General features: G+C 37.9%; 2 protein-coding genes across 4 annotated transcripts; both read left to right on the top strand.

The window, feature by feature from the left end:
• The first annotated feature begins 1,851 nt into the window (after window positions 1-1,851).
• On the top strand, window positions 1,852-6,675 carry kctd13 (potassium channel tetramerization domain containing 13). The gene is made up of 7 exons (XM_073494947.1): window positions 1,852-2,300; window positions 3,038-3,298; window positions 3,807-3,976; window positions 4,199-4,288; window positions 4,544-4,596; window positions 4,727-4,922; window positions 5,273-6,675. Exons 2-7 carry the CDS (start codon window positions 3,061-3,063, stop codon window positions 5,519-5,521), a joined length of 996 nt encoding a protein of 331 aa, XP_073351048.1. The 5' UTR covers window positions 1,852-2,300; window positions 3,038-3,060; the 3' UTR covers window positions 5,522-6,675.
• An 864-nt stretch (window positions 6,676-7,539) lies between these two features.
• On the top strand, window positions 7,540-12,806 carry hirip3 (HIRA interacting protein 3). Of its 3 annotated transcripts, none has more exons than XM_073494543.1 (8): window positions 7,540-7,626; window positions 8,381-8,501; window positions 8,625-8,751; window positions 9,852-10,244; window positions 10,349-10,515; window positions 10,839-10,986; window positions 11,284-11,382; window positions 12,388-12,806. In XM_073494543.1, the coding sequence occupies exons 1-8, from the start codon at window positions 7,553-7,555 to the stop codon at window positions 12,573-12,575; spliced, it is 1,317 nt and encodes a 438-aa protein (XP_073350644.1). In that variant the 5' UTR covers window positions 7,540-7,552; the 3' UTR covers window positions 12,576-12,806. The 3 variants fall into 3 exon arrangements, with proteins under 3 accessions (XP_073350644.1, XP_073350646.1, XP_073350645.1); XM_073494545.1 differs by having other exon boundaries at window positions 7,599-7,684; XM_073494544.1 differs by lacking the exon at window positions 7,540-7,626 and adding an exon at window positions 7,806-7,909.
• Window positions 12,807-12,825: the final 19 nt, after the last annotated feature.

The raw sequence follows: 12,825 nt of genomic DNA, 5'->3' as shown, positions 1-12,825 counted from the left end.
AATACTGTTTACAAAGACAGTGTTTATTTTATTCTTCGCTGTTTCTGGCGTGCATCGTCACCCAGTGTCACATGACATATAAGAAAAGGTGAGGACATGAATGTCATTATGCTTAGAGCATGCACTGATTGTAAATTATATTGCTTCTGCTCAATCTTGCCATTATCATTATAGTTATTGACAGTTATCATTGTTATCAGATTTGATGTTGTATGCACTATGTTGATGCAAAATTACAAACTTGGCTGCTTGCTGTGATGCATTATGTATTTATTTAAAACTGATTGTTTAAACAGTGAATGTCGTCTCATTCACTGTGCCAAATGAAGGATCTTGGAGACTGTTGCTTTGTAGACTTAATTCTTCTCTTATCATCAGTAGCATTTCTTTGCTTCATATATAAATACACTCTTTTGAAGGCAGTAAATTATTTGCTGAACTGGAAATAAAGTCTCTGTTGAATGGTGTAAAACTTGTTGAATTTTATTTTTTCCAAATAATGAGGCTTCTACACCTACATTTGTGCATACACCATACCACACTGGTTATATATAAATCATCCAGAATATCACAATTGTCCTATACATTTTAGAGATCATTTTGAAGTTGTATGGCTTCTTTATAGCTACAAGAGCAGAGCAACAAGAAATACACAAATCAAGTTCAATATTTTAGGTTTAACCCATTCAGTAATTGATTTGAAAATTAAAATGTATCTGTCCGTAATGAGGAGTGGTTTTTATGTAGTCATTCTTATGTAATGATAATTTCTGTTTCTGTTCACTGCATTTTGAAAGTATTCTCTGGAAGTGTTAGCATGCCATTAATAGATAATAATATTCCCAGTGTATGATGTGGGGTTGTAGTCTGTACAGTGAACAATAGAGGACGACGAAAATTTTCATTTCTTTAGTGGTTAATGATCGGCCACTTTATTTCGAAAGTCTTTTACCGGAAGTGGTACCAGGCGCTAACATCCGTATTGACGCTAGCTTGACGAATTATATATTGCAGTTCTTCACTATGGCCGCTAGAGGGCAGCAAAGATCCCTGATACTGAACGCACTCACTCAATATGTACATAAAGGTAAACTCTACACCTGAACACGGCTGCTAAACCGACTCTTTATGCACACAATTATTGCCAATACTATTACCACTACTTCAATTTGTAATAATCACACTAAACCGGAAGTGTTAGCAAGTTGTCATGTCCGCATCGATAATAGCTTGACACATTTTAGTTGCAGTTCCACGCTGTGTCCGCCAGAGGGCAGTAAACAACCGTTATCCCAAATGCATTCAGGTCTTATCTCCCTTAATGCTAAAATAAACATTGTTAAAAGAGTAGACTGATCTTACATCAGAGAGACGTTGTTAAAAACATTACCGTTAATTAGCAATGATCAAACAACGAGCTGCCTTTCAGTATAAAAAACGATAACATTAATATCATTGCTGTGTAATCCGGAAATTGATTTTTAGTGTTGAAGTTCCTCATTGTGACCACAAGAGGGCAGTGCATACTCGACTGAATGCACGAGTCAACTGTCAAACGTCAAGCAACACAGAATAACACGATTATACTTCCGGTAAACCCTTTCAAAACAACAGCAGAGTTTTAAATGATATTTTGTCCACTACCACAGGAGTGTGTAGTATAATGGTTTAACATCCAGGAATCAACACTATAGGAACGTGATTGTTTTTGTGTAGCTACACAAACATACATTCTATTAAATAAATAAATATAATATATAATATAATATAAATAGTACATGCTATTTGGTTTCCTTGCGGCATACCCTCGATAGGTGGCACTAATTCATGTCACAACTTGCTGCTTAACATAATGTTGAAAGAAGAAGACGAAACCAGCGGAAGAAGATGTGCTAGTTTCGCTTCCGAGTGACCTATTTAGCTTCTCCTATTAGCTTCAGTAATAATCTTTATGTCCAACAATGGAACTGGCCGTTCTTAATTTAGCAGTTTGCATTTTTTGATGGCTAGCTTCAGATTTTTCACTCAAGAAGCGACACAAAACAAAAGAGTATTGCTAGCTTAAAGCGTAGCAAAACAGGCTAGCTGTTGTTAGTACCTCTGTTTTAGCTAGACTGTTGTCGATTAAAATGAGTTGTCAAACGTTCACGTTAGCTGCGTTGTAAATTCATTTGTGTGGTTTGGGCTGTTCGTATTAGCCGGTGAGCTGAATATCGATTGCTGTCTGTTAAAACTTTACACATTTAGCTATCTTGGCTGAGCTGGGTTCACTGTTGGAGCTCCCTTGGATGTTCAGTGTGGTAGGTACAATTTGTTGTTAAGATAGCTTAACGTTGTTTGATCTGTTAGCCTGATAAATTAGCACCTATCGTCTCAACTTAATCTCCGTCAGTTTTATCATTTTTAGCTGACGGTAACGCTACTTGTGGTTGTAGCCTACTTAGTTGTTGTTAACATAATGTAGTTAAATACCTACATGTAGGTGTCAGCTGTGTTCAGCTCTACATGGGTTTATTACTGATGTGGGACAATTTGGCAGGACACATTGCTAATTAATGTAGAATGACTTGCTTTATTAAAGGGCTCTCCTCAGGCAATGCTTCCTGTATCCCACTGAGATGACGTGTGGAAAGGGTGTGGTTGATCAATCTGACTACATTAAGCCTGTTCTTTAATATTTAACGTTGAATACTGGGAAATAGATGCCTCAGGGCTTCATTTTTCCACCTATCTTTGTTTAGTGAAACGAATCATCATCCATCATAATAAAAAAGGGATGTTGTGGTCTCTCAATATCTTCTATAGCATTGTTCTCAGTACATCTTTTAGATTTAGGTGTCAACAGATATGTCATGTATGTAGGAATGTCCCAGCATCAACTCTGATCATAATTCACACAGTCCGGCAGGGTTACACGCAGAAGTACCTGCTCCATTTTTCCATTGTAGCATGCTCCAACTTCCTGGTAATGTAAATATTTTATGCTGGATGTGGTACCAGCACTATAAACAGCCCGTCTTGTTCCTCTGTGTTACAGTCAGGAAGTGACTCCTCAGCCCCATGTCTGCTGAGGCTTCAGTTGGCAGTGATGCTGCTGACTCGGCCCCATCTGATGTTTCCCAGCCTGCCTTCCACAACACAGAAGAGCTCAGACATCGGGGTCTGCTGGGGAGCAAGTATGTCAAATTAAATGTGGGCGGCTCGCTGCATTATACAACTGTCCAGACATTAAGCAAGGAGGACAGTCTGTTGCGGAGCATATGCAATGGAGGAACAGAGGTTACCATAGACTCAGAAGGTGAGTGAGTGCTTTACTGAATCCACATTGTTACTGTTTGAGGGCTGTGTCATTCAGTAGGATTTCCTATTTCATCTTAATAACATACTTACTTCAGTGCTCTGGTTTATATACATTTTCACTCTTACACACTACTGGATTGTCTGCACTCACTGTTATTTCCAGCTTAATACAGTGTGGACTTGACGTGGTCTATAAAATGATTTAAATTGGAAAAGCGTGCCGATATTAGCCTTACATAATTAATAATGTAGCCTCAACACGAGCTGACTAAATCCTAGGAGTGTTCGTCAATGCCTCCTCAAATGTCCCTGCTAGAAAATGTTGATTCAGAAAGGTAATGATTATTGATACTGTAAGCACAATCTAAAAATTGTTTACTCATTAAATGACTTGGTCCTCAATGTCTTGTTAGCTGTGAAGCTGGAACCACATCCATAGCACACACTGTGGGCCACTGGCCACTATTACAAAAGTAACTCAGACTATTTTTTTCCTGCTGTCCTAGGCTGGGTGGTTTTGGATAGGAGTGGCCGACATTTTGGACTCGTTCTGAACTTCCTGCGAGATGGTTCAGTGCCACTTCCAGAGGACCACAAAGAGCTGGATGAGGTTTTAAAGGAGGCCCAGTACTATCGTGTCCAGGGTCTCGTCCAGCACTGCCTCAGTGCCATGCAGGTAAATGGACTATTCTCTTTTTTTTTTTTAATTGGTTTTGTTTGTGTCCAAAAAAGAAACGTAATGACACCACTTATAAGACTCTTGCGTCTTATTATTTTTCACATTAAATAGACCTGATTAGTAGTTGATATTTTTTATCGAATTAGATGATTGATTGATACTGTATAAGCGATGTTTGTCGCAGATGTGTTTTAATCGACTTTATTTGTTTGCCGCCAGAAACAAAAGGATGTCTTTGAAAGTGTGTGTCGCATCCCCATGATCACCTCAGCCAAAGAAGAACAGAAGATGATTGCTACTTGTAGAAAGGTAAGTTTTACTTTAATTAAATGGACCCCTGAGAAAAGCGTGTGTAAGGCTAGCAGCTGTGAAACATGAATTGTTGTCTGCTGTTGTTTTTTTGTGTTTGTGTGTGTGCATCTCAAGAAAAAGTGTATCAGTATTTTATAAATTGTTAACTAAGTAAGGATACATTTCTTTTTTAGTCACTTCTCTTGGTGAAGGCGGTTCTTTGTGCATGTACACACAATTACCCCGATTTATTCCTGTTTTTTGTCTCTACAGCCGGTCGTAAAATTGCAGAACAACAGAGGAAACAACAAGTACTCTTACACCAGGTAAACATTAAGGCTGACTGTGTATCTGACCTTTACTGCTTTTAGCTTCACTTTGCAGATTTGGAGTGCAAAGTTCTTAATAATCTTCTCAGTTGATAATTCAATACTCTTTGTCTCTCCCTGTGACCAGCAACTCTGACGATAACCTGCTGAAGAACATCGAACTCTTTGACAAACTTGTTCTGCGATTTAACGGACGCGTCCTGTTTGTCAAAGATGTGCTGGGGGATGAAATCTGCTGTTGGTCTTTCTACGGTGAAGGCCGCAAGATTGCTGAAGTATGCTGCACTTCCATTGTCTACGCCACAGAGAAGAAGCAGACCAAAGTAAGTATGTCATAATGTTGGCGCTGACTCCTTAAAGCAGTGCTTTGACATTCAGGGACATTTAAACAGCTAGCTGCCTATTGTCCAGCTCACTATTAGAAGGCAAATCGCTAAGTGTTCTGGTTTTACTGTTATATTATTCACACGTTGATTAGAAACAGAGCTCAAGTAAGTCATAAAGCTACACTTAAGGATGACTGCGATGGTGTGGGGTGACGTTGTGAGCAGCTTCCTAGTAGCTGAGGTGCGTTTCTGTGCAGGAAAAAGACATTTATATTTGAGTCTTTCATCGCTTTGCCACACTTGAATTTTCCTCTGTTATCATCAGCTTGAACATTTGTGTTTTTTAGGTTGAGTTTCCTGAGGCTCGAATCTTTGAAGAAACCCTCAATATCCTCATTTATGAGAACGGCAGAGGATCTGGTCCAGGAGGCTTACACCTTTTAGATTCAAGAGGCTCGGGGTCCTCACTGGGAGCTGGCCAATCAGAGGAAGAGGGTGCTGTGGGAGGGGACAGGCGAGTAAGACGGATCCACGTCAGGAGGCATATAATGCACGATGAGAGAGGGCACGGTCAGCAAACTGTGTATAAAGACTGATAATGTGAAAACGTGAGACTTTTCTGTTGGATGCGAGCAGACTGAAAGATGTTTTTGATCAGAGCAATAGCTTGATAGTTATTAGTAATGTCACTGCAGAAACGAAAGGGTTGATGGCTGATTTGTAATTGAAGTACGACTCTTCTGAAGATGAAAAATGCTTCTGTTTACAAGAAAACAAATTGTGTACATTATTTAAATAGGAAATGTGTAAAATGACCTGGGATGTGAAACTGGCATAGATATGACTTTGCAAATGTTAAGGAACCTCCTGCACCTATAGGTAGATTTTATTCCTCGAGCAGACGGGCCACTGTTAATGTGGCTGTTAATGATATGCACTGGCACCCTCCTCTGTGTGTGACTTGTAGGAAACACTGTGTCAGTCTGTTTATTGAGGTCCTGAAACATCTGTTGCCTTTTCATAAGTTGGACTGGTGTATGCTGCCCGATGAACAGAGGAAAGTCAAGTTAGGTTCGATGTGTTAACACTGGAATAAAACTGAGTAGCCATTTTTTAGTGAGGTCATCCAAGAATGAGATTGTTGAGCAGCTCCATTTTCTTTATTTAAATTATTACTGCTGTTGCTTCGAGATGTTTTTTATTAATTAATTTATGAACCTAATTTATTGTTTGGTATTTAACGTATTGTATGCAATCTTCGTGTTAATTAGTGCTCAAGTGAGGTTTAATTTTTGGGATAATACGATGCACTCTATGGCACACGTCCGCTTTTCAATTTGCTCCTGTAAATGACTTAATGGTGAACTTACATTTCAGTTTAAAGTTTCAAGAGGAACCATGACCATTTCTTTGATATTGTTTTATTCTGAGCCATGATCTTTCACTTTATGTCTTCTACCAAACCACTGAAACTTGCTCAAAGTAATTGGACAGACAGTGACGATAAAGGCAATTAATACTTGGTTGTATTTTTATTTCCCTCAGGGAGAGGATACATATTTTTTTTCTAATATTCACTGGTGTCTTGTGTAAATCTAATCACTCTGAATACTGAAAACAAATGAGAGCAATATGTATCTCAGACCCTTTATAAAGTCACCTTGGAATACCTTTTTAAAATATGCACTAATAAAACTTCCGTCCGGTAGTGGTCATGGGAATGTTCTGAATAAATTACTTGGGAAATCCAGCTTTAGGTGTGTGGTCTCATTTCTTCCTTATTTCCCTAATGTGTGATAAAGAGATGGACTCAAAGGCATGTTACAGAAAACAAGCAGAAGTTACCCACAGGATATTAATTACCATGCAAGCTTGATATACTCCAGAGCCTTTATTTCATTCAAGCTGCTGGTTTTAACAGATGCTCAGTATTAGCATGGATTATTTGTATGTTATTTAGTCTTAATGTACTCTTATTGTTGCAATACACAAATGATTTCGCTGGTGCTTTTGTTTGTTATTCATTTTCAGTTTTGCAACAAATAGAAAATTAGCTGGTGCTTTTATCCAAAGCGTCTTGCAATAAGTGCATTCAACCATGTGGATACAACCCCAAAATCATGCGGTGCAATTATATTTTACTTACATATGTACTGAGAAAAAGGTTGTACTTTTTCTTTCAAATGGCTTTATCAATCAAGCAATTATCCATTTAATCATATACAAAGTGTTGACAGTGTGTGTTCTTTTAAGAAATGTGGTTATGTCATCATGTCCATCATCTTTCTTTTTCTGAGGGTTTATGAAATATGGTAAATCATGAAGAAAGTATAGGAAATCTATCTATCTATCTATCTATCTATCTATCTATCTATCTATCTGTCTATATCTATATCTATCTACCCTAACCTCTAACATGAAGTTTAAAGTTGTGTTTATACCATCGATAATTATAATTCAAATCTGACTAAAATTTGGCAGTGGAATAAAAAAAAAGTAAAATAGTAAAATAATCAGCTTCAATTCTGCTACAAGGTACAATTTGTATTTTTATTGTGAAGGGGCGTGGCGCGTGTTACGTCACGTCCGGCTACGTTCCGGGACCCCGCAGCCGCCAAAAAGAAAAGATGTTGTCCGAGAAAGAGACGAGAATTATCCGCAAGTTTGTGTGCGGTCAACTCCGTGATGAGCCAGACATCAGGTACAGCTGGAGCTTTCAGGGCTTGTTTGAGTAAGACCACTGCTCTGTGGCTCTGAATGTGAGTGTTCAGAGTTAATTGATGCTAACTTTAACTTTGGTCGACATGTTAGTTGACAGTACAACCCACTGACGGTAGCATACACCTGTTCAAACACTGCTGTCTATAACTCAGACCAGCTGCATGTTTTGTGTTGAGCGCCGCATTGCAATCACTGTAATGTTAATGTGCTACTTGGTACGACAATAAGTCAGTACACGTGTGACGCAGGTTCATAATGCTGTGGTAAGTCATCACAAACGTTCAACTTCAGGCGGCCGAGCTAGCTTTGTCAAAACTGTAGCATCAGTGTGAATGACAGGCTGCTATAATCCATCAACTTTAAACGACACCTGCCGGTGGAGTGCAGCAAAGTGTGCTTACTTTCCTCTGAGAACAGCTTGTTTATTCAGTGATGGAAAAATCAAATATTTCTGAGTTTGTATAAATATTAAAATTGCCCCTTCAACGATAAGCTTTATTGTTTAACAAATCATTGCACTGAAACAAGAAACTTGCTTCATATCTGCACATATCAGACAACATATTCACAGATACCGACATATCTGTGTAAGGCCTAAAAGTTGCGCCTACAAAATTACATTGTATTCATCCGTTTAAATCAGTCACTCACTATAATGTGTGTGTTTAATTGTTATCGTTGTCAAATGTATGTCTTAGTTTGTATTTAAATCAATTCAAATGTTCTTTTTCCAGCACGCTGACCTTAGGAATGCTAAAAAAGCGATATCTGGCACAAGTTCAATGTGAATCATTAAGTCCAGAGGCCAAAAACTTCATGAAACAGGTGGTTCAAGAGGAACTGATCAAAATGCAGGTATCTATCTCCAGCTGATATGTTGTTTTGTGTTTTGGATTTTTGTAGAGGATCATTTCTTAGTGCTGTTGTTATCACCATCACCATCATCATCATCATTGAACTTCTTCATTGTCCTGCTAGGACAATGAAGAAAATGCAAGTGAAATGGAGACCGAGAGGGTCCAGAACAAAAGGAAGAGAGAAAGGGAAAATGACGAGGTGATCAGTGGGGCAGAAGAAGAGGAATCCACAGCAAAGAGATCCCGACGTCAGTTAAGCTCATCATCAGATAGCGAATTACTGTTTTGTTGTTGTTATTTTGTTTTTTATGCATTTTGATGCCTGTATTTTTAATAATCTATTGCATGTTCTCGTTTTCAGTTACTCGCGGTAAAATGTCCTAGACTATCATTAGCAGTAGGATTAGGGCCTTAAGTAATGATTATTTTCATTATCGATTTATCTGCCTTTTAATTGATGAATTGTTTGGTCTGGTGAGGTCATCACTGGTCTTCTGTTGTCCCACCAACTTTCCAATGTACAGAAATGAGGAAATGCAGAAAATCCCTATATCTGCTAAGATCGAACCAAAATATTTGGTATTTGTGCTTAGAAATAACAAATGTCTTATCAATCTTCAAAAACGATGCCAATTAAAATTCCGGCTTATTTTTCTAGTTATTCTATTAAATAAGAATGCAGTAATACTTTTTCCTAGTCCGTGGTCAAGTATCATTTGAAGAAAGCCTTCATGGGTACTGATGATGTGACTTACTTCACAAACGACAAAACACTCAACAACTTTTTATTCTTTTTGTTTTACTTAACATTAGTGTATAGGCCACATTTTGCTGCCTGTCTGTGTGTCTCCTGCAGTTTTCTTTCATCAGTGTGACACAGCAGCACAAGCTTTTTCATTGTTGTTACAGCAATAAACCATGATCCATGTGTCACACAATGCCATGTTGATAGCCATAGTTGACCATTGAGTGTCATCTGCAGGTCGTCAAAGACTGATGCTATGGGTTGGCAGCTTGGGTCGGAGGTCAACCCTGCTGATGAGACTCAACAGTCAACTATCTGTCTTCATAAAGTTACATTTGAGTTTAAAGTTTCAAAAGGTGTGGGAACCCTGAGTACCAGTAGTCACAATGTTGGCAGATCAGCTTTTGCACTTTGAACCAGACTTTGTTGCTTGGCATACCACTCATTGAAGCAGTACCACTTCAGATAATCTCCCTCAGTCAGTAGTTATGTTATCCTGACCTCGTCTGTGTTATCCACAGCGAGATTTTTTGTTTTTATTGTGGGTTTTGTTGTTCTGTTGTAAACCATGAAATGTTGTCTGTTTTGCATGGTTACTGACAGAATCAGAGGATAAAGAGGACCACAAAACAGGAAGTGAGGAGAGTGAAGAGCAAATTAAATCTGATTCTGAGGATGAAGTAGAAGAGGTGAAAAAATCTCAGCGAAAGACCAATGGAAACAGTAAACGGCAGGTGAACAGCAAAGAGTCATCAGATGAGAAAAGGAATGAGTCTGAAGAAGAAGAAGGGAACGAGAGTAACTCTGATGACAGTCCAAAAGAAAAGGAGAAAAAGAAAGCAAGTACTACAAAGAATGGAGAGACAGGAAGCAGCAATACAAAGGAAGGAAAGGAAGAAGCACAGAGCGATAAAGAGAATGATTCTGACTCTGACGACAGGTCAGAAAAGAGTGACAAAATCAACAGCAATGACTCCTCAGACGACAGTGAAAAAGGTGACTATGCAAACTTTATACTTTCATATCCCATACATAAATGTTTACTCATTTACATAGTCACTATTGATTGACTTAATTTGACTGTCTGTTGTATTATGCAGAAGATAAAGGTTCAGTGGAAAAGAAAAATGACAACCCAGACTCCAATTCATCATCACTTCCCTCTGTGGAAGATGACAAGGACAAAGGGACAGAAAATACAGAAGATAACAAAAAGAAGAAAACTGTGAAAAAAGAGAAGAGTGAGAAGACTGCCAAAAGTGAAAAGGTGAGCCCGTGACTATGGTGTCATGCACTATGGACGTTCAGGAACAGGACATATTCAAAAAAGCCAAATTGAGTGGTTCAATTTACAATCTTTTACAAATTAGAAAAGAGTAGCTGAAATATTTTTTGTCCGCTAGTGACCAATCCTTTATCCTTGTTTATCCTTCATGTTGATTGAAGGTGCAACTAAATTCCTTTGGTTGCCCTGAGTGTTGTGAACAGAGTTGAGAGACAAAGTGCAAGATAAAAACATCATGGGTGCACATTAGGTAACTGTAGATCATAGATAGAACTGTAGAATAAATGTTTCATTTTCTCCCGCAGGACTACAACAGAGCAATTGTGAGGCTCAAACGCTACATTTCTCTCTGTGGTGCGAGGCGGAACTACAAGAAGCTCCTCGGTGGCTGTCGATCTATTCAATCCCAGGTGGCTGTCCTGAAGAAGGAGCTTGAAGATCTTGGTGTCCATGGTCAGTGGTAATACCTTTTAATAGACTTTAAATTTCTCCCTTTCTCTACATTTGGTCAAATACTGTACAGTGAGATGTTTGGTTTGTTGTGCTTTTAAAAGAATGATAGATAAGCTTAAAACACAAACCTTCATTTGATTGTATGACTACATTTGTGAAACTTCAGGGTGACATTTGTCACTTATAAACACTGTAAAAAAAGTAAATAGTTTAAATATTCTTTATTGAGTTTATTTATTTGATAAATTCAAGAAGCCATGGGTTAAAGTAATAACCTGTGTATGTGTTTTCCCACAGGCCTGCCATCTATTAAGAAATGCAAAATAGCCCAAAAGCAGAGAGAGGAAGCACAGGAAATCGCTGCACTTGATGTCAGCAACATCATTGCCACACAAGGTACATTTTTGTTCTTTTCTTGGGTGTTTACATCCATTACTAAATGCCTTTCCAGGTGTCGTCATTTTCAAGTAGCCTAGCAGAGGTTCTTATTCACTGCAAGAGGTGTTGATTATTCGATTGGTAGATAGAAAGAAATTTATTTGCCAACCATTTTGATAATTGGTTATTGTTTCAGTCATTTTTTAAGCAAAAACCAACACCAAACATTTGCTGGTTCAATCTTCTTGAATACAAGTATTCGCTGCTTGTCATTTATGATAGTAGGTTGGGTTTTTGGATTTTTGTGACAAAAGAAGCATTTTGAAGACATCCCTTTGGGCTCTGTGAAATTGAGTTGTGTGTTTTTCACAATTTTTTGACATTTCATACACTAAATGTTTAATCAGAAAGAATAATTAACAGATATATTTATAATGAAAATAAACAACTTTTTTTGGGTTCCTTTCTGCTTAAATCCCACTTAGGCTTGTGCAGTTGCTACTTCCAAACTTGCTTTGAGATACAGTCGTTTTTGGGGGTTTTTATCCACATGATGAGGCTTTTTTATTGTGCATATCTCTTATCTGTACTTTCATTTCATTATTTATTTTCATTGAAGTGTGAACAGGAAAATCCAATTGATTTTACATGTCATTCGATACGAGTTGTAGAAAAGCAAATAAATATAAATGAATTGGGCTTGGCAATTATAGGGAAGAGGAATACAATTTGCAAACATTCTGAATGTGATGCATATGCCCATTGGAAGTAAATAAAGTCAGCACTGTAAAAAATTGCTTTTACATTTAGTAATTTCTCAAACGGTAAACTGTCACATACTGTAAAGTAATAGCACCTTTACGTATGGCATATATCCTTATTCATTCAAGAAATGCTATAGAAATGTTATTTTTGCAATCATTTCAAGTCATTGAGTTACTAGTATTGATTATAATTTTATCACACATGCAAAATATGAAAATATTGATGAATGAGATCCTCTAATGTGGGTATGTTTCTCAGGTCGCCCTAGGCGCAGCATAGTCTCAGCAAGGCAGGTACAACAGGACTCTCCATCCTCTGCATATAAGCGCACACTGAACTCCGGTTCTGAAAGTGATCAGGAAAACAACCCACAGACAGGGCACAGAAGAGCAGCAGACTGGGCCAACCTGAAAGGGATCATCAGCGATGATGCGGACAGCGACTGACCTGGACAGTTCCTCTTTGAATATGGACATCACATTTCTTCTTTGTACATGTTGTCTTGTGGTCTGGGATCAATTTAATCGCTAAGGGTTTTGATGCTAAAAATTTCTCTAACCTTTTTTTGTAGAAAATATCTGAGTATATCTGATGAATCATAAGCTATCATACCAGAGTTATTTTTTCATGTACATCTATGTTCTAAATAAATAAATTGTTTTTGTTTGGTACTTTTATTTTGTGAAGGTTTGTGTA

Source organism: Pagrus major, chromosome 23 (assembly GCF_040436345.1).
Source record: "Pagrus major chromosome 23, Pma_NU_1.0".
In the NCBI taxonomy this organism is placed as follows: domain Eukaryota; kingdom Metazoa; phylum Chordata; class Actinopteri; order Spariformes; family Sparidae; genus Pagrus; species Pagrus major.
Note: the sequence above shows the minus strand (reverse complement) of the source record. Positions and strands in the feature narration are given on the sequence as shown.

Coding starts and splice junctions, on each gene's coding strand:
- kctd13 (XM_073494947.1), top strand. CDS start 3,061: ATGTCTGCTGAGGCTTCAGTTGGCAGTGATGCTGCTGACTCGGCCCCA. Junction 3,977..4,198: donor ACTGCCTCAGTGCCATGCAG/GTAAATGGACTA, acceptor GTTTGCCGCCAG/AAACAAAAGGATGTCTTTGA. Junction 4,923..5,272: donor CAGAGAAGAAGCAGACCAAA/GTAAGTATGTCA, acceptor TGTGTTTTTTAG/GTTGAGTTTCCTGAGGCTCG.
- hirip3 (XM_073494543.1), top strand. CDS start 7,553: ATGTTGTCCGAGAAAGAGACGAGAATTATCCGCAAGTTTGTGTGCGGT. Junction 8,502..8,624: donor AGGAACTGATCAAAATGCAG/GTATCTATCTCC, acceptor TTGTCCTGCTAG/GACAATGAAGAAAATGCAAG. Junction 11,383..12,387: donor CAACATCATTGCCACACAAG/GTACATTTTTGT, acceptor TATGTTTCTCAG/GTCGCCCTAGGCGCAGCATA.